General features: G+C 43.4%; 1 protein-coding gene across 1 annotated transcript; it reads left to right on the top strand.

Annotated features, from left to right (window-relative positions):
• The first annotated feature begins 828 nt into the window (after nt 1-828).
• NCLPP7 (nuclear-encoded CLP protease P7) lies at nt 829-2,131 on the top strand. Its single transcript, XM_078583907.1, has 2 exons — nt 829-1,700; nt 1,906-2,131. The coding sequence occupies exon 1, from the start codon at nt 855-857 to the stop codon at nt 1,587-1,589; it is 735 nt and encodes a 244-aa protein (XP_078440033.1). The 5' UTR covers nt 829-854; the 3' UTR covers nt 1,590-1,700; nt 1,906-2,131.
• The last annotated feature ends 612 nt before the right edge of the window (nt 2,132-2,743 follow it).

Raw genomic sequence — 2,743 nt, 5'->3', positions numbered from 1 at the left:
CTAGCCAAAGTCAAAGAGAAAAAAATGGCATGAACTTCTCCTAAAAGGAGAAATGTTTAGCAAAGAAATCTATAAAGTTCATCTTGGAAGATGAAAATAATAATAAAATAAAAAGAGAATAAGAAATAAATATTAAAAGAAGAATAGAACAAGAAAAGAAGAACTAAAGAAGAAGAAAGGTAGATAAAAAAGAAGGGAACAATTACCATGAGAAATAGGAAAACCAGGAGAAAGAGGAAGAAGGAAAACAATAGGAGGAATAAAGACACCAAGAAGAAAAAGAAAAAAAGAAAAAGAAGAAGAGGATAATAGTTATTTAGGGTTTAAAATAGTAATTACTATAGTTGCGGATCGTCCGGAGAAAAAGCATCCCGTCCCTTGTCCCCGACGAAAAAAATCACGTTTTAAATAAATATTATTTTCTAAGTTTTGAGGGAAATATGGAGGAGAGGAGAAAGGGAAGGGTTATATGTACAATTACTTTTGGACAGCGTCAGTTACCGTGTGCAAACAAAAGCAGGGACGTTGATGCAAAACGTTAAGGAATTGATTACACAGTGCCACGTGGCAATATCTCAATGGGAAGCCATTCCGACAGACTTTCGTCCGTCCATCGTCTGAGGCCTCCGGACGAGACGGTTTTTTCGTCCTGGGACGAACTTCCGTTCCGGTTTTCGTCCAATCTCGCGGACTTGACGATTTGTTCGTCCTGGAACGAAAAAACCGTCCCGTTCGCGTCCTGCACTATAAGTACCGGCCGTTTCGGATCCTCAGCGGTTTTAAATTGGATACAGGATCCGAAACTCTTCCTAAATGTTCTTCGTCTCCGGCGGAAACCCTAGTTCGAGCTAGCCATGGCGTGGAGGCAGATCGCCGCCGCCGCGCGCCGCCAGATCGCCGCCGCGGCGCCGCCAGCTTCGCGAAGCTACGGCCTGATTCCTATGGTGATCGAGCAAACCTCGCGCGGCGAGCGAGCTTACGATATCTTCTCTCGTCTCCTGAGAGAACGGATCGTCTGCATCAATGGCGCGATCTCCGACGACACGGCCTCGGTCGTGGTCGCTCAGCTCCTCTTCCTCGAGTCGGAGAACCCCTCGAAGCCCATCCATGTCTACATCAACACTCCCGGAGGCGTGGTGACCGCCGGCCTCGCGATCTACGACACGATCCAGTACATTCGATCGCCGGTGACGACGCTGTGTATTGGGCAGGCCGCTTCGATGGGTTCTTTGCTGTTGGCCGCGGGAGCGCCGGGAGAGCGCCGAGCTTTGCCCAATTCTCGAGTCATGATTCATCAGCCGTCTGGGGGAGCCAGCGGGCAGGCCTCGGACATTGCAATTCATGCCAAGGAGATTCTCAAGGTCAGGGAGAGGCTTAATTCGATCTACGCCAAGCATACCGGGCAGGATATCTCGAGAATTGAGCAGTCTATGGAGAGGGATATGTTCTTGTCGCCGGAGGAGGCCAAGGAATTTGGTCTGATTGATGAGGTCATTGAGCATCGGCCGATTGCCTTGGTTTCGGACGCGGTTGATCAGATTGAGGGTAATCGGGGAAGCGAGGAGAAGGGGAATCGAACGTCGACGTGATCGATCCGAATGGAGATTGGAGTTTCGTCGTTGAATGAGTTGAGCAAGTTCATCGCTCTCGATGCAATTGATGGGGTCGATGCTTTATCTTCCGGCTGACAGGAAATTCAAGTAATATTTTCGATTGCCCACCACTTTTTATCCATTGTTTCATGCGAATTTCTTCGAGATGATCTTTTCACTGGGTCTTTGAAGCGAAAGCTCATCTTCACATGAGATTAGCCTCTTGAAATACCTCAATTTGAACACGAATTGAGTTTAACTCTGGTCTTTCTGGTCATCGTGCTCATGGTGGTTTATGAATTTAATCTGTCAGTTGATCCACCAAATCGACAGTTATTGGTTTAAGCTTCGAGAGGAACATCTGGGATCGTGGAAATTCTTCACGTCATCGAATTCGTCTTGTTTCTTTTAGCTTTCAAATTGAGTTTATCAATTGATAACCGTAATCCGATTTTCTTCAAAACAAAAAAAAACATATTTTGATCTAGGGTTCTATGCGATGCTCTATGCACATGAAAGAGGGGAGAATCATTGTGCTTCATCTTGCAACTTATGAATCATAGTAAATCCCCTTCCTGGAACATTATAATGAAGTTGTGACATCTCTAGCTCCTCCGATCTACCTATTATTATTAAAAAGGGAACATTTTTGAATTTGATGCCTATGTAAGTCTATCAATTTTGCTGACAAAAAAACTTGTGATTCAAAAGACTGAATTTGTGATCTCAAAAAATGGGTTTTTCTCTTAGGCTTGGCGATAAAAACATAATGGGTGATTAAAAAAATGGTATTATATCTGAACTGTAAACTGATTTGAGTCTTTTTAATTCATTGTTTCCACTCCGGAAACGGTCGGGTTGATTCATTACTCCAATTAGCACTTTACGTAAGAAAGTACTAGGTTGAACTCTCATTAAATGACAAAATCAACCATTTTAAGCTCTGTCTTTGACTTATATATACATATCCCTAGTTCTACGTTACTTGATTCACATACACTAAAGTTCATTTTTCTGTACAAAAAGTAGCTCTTACTCACCCAATTCACTTTTTTAGCTTGGTGTTGCTTATATCCCTGGTGATGTAAGCTCAAGAGAATAGTAATTGAGTTTGACTTGTCAAACCCCGTAGGACTCTTTTATTCTTTTGT

The sequence above is a fragment of the Wolffia australiana genome, chromosome 12 (genome assembly GCF_029677425.1).
Source record: "Wolffia australiana isolate 7733 chromosome 12, ASM2967742v1".
Lineage (NCBI taxonomy): Eukaryota > Viridiplantae > Streptophyta > Magnoliopsida > Alismatales > Araceae > Wolffia > Wolffia australiana.
The sequence above is the reverse complement of the archived record's forward strand: the minus strand, read 5'-3'. Positions and strand labels throughout refer to the sequence as shown.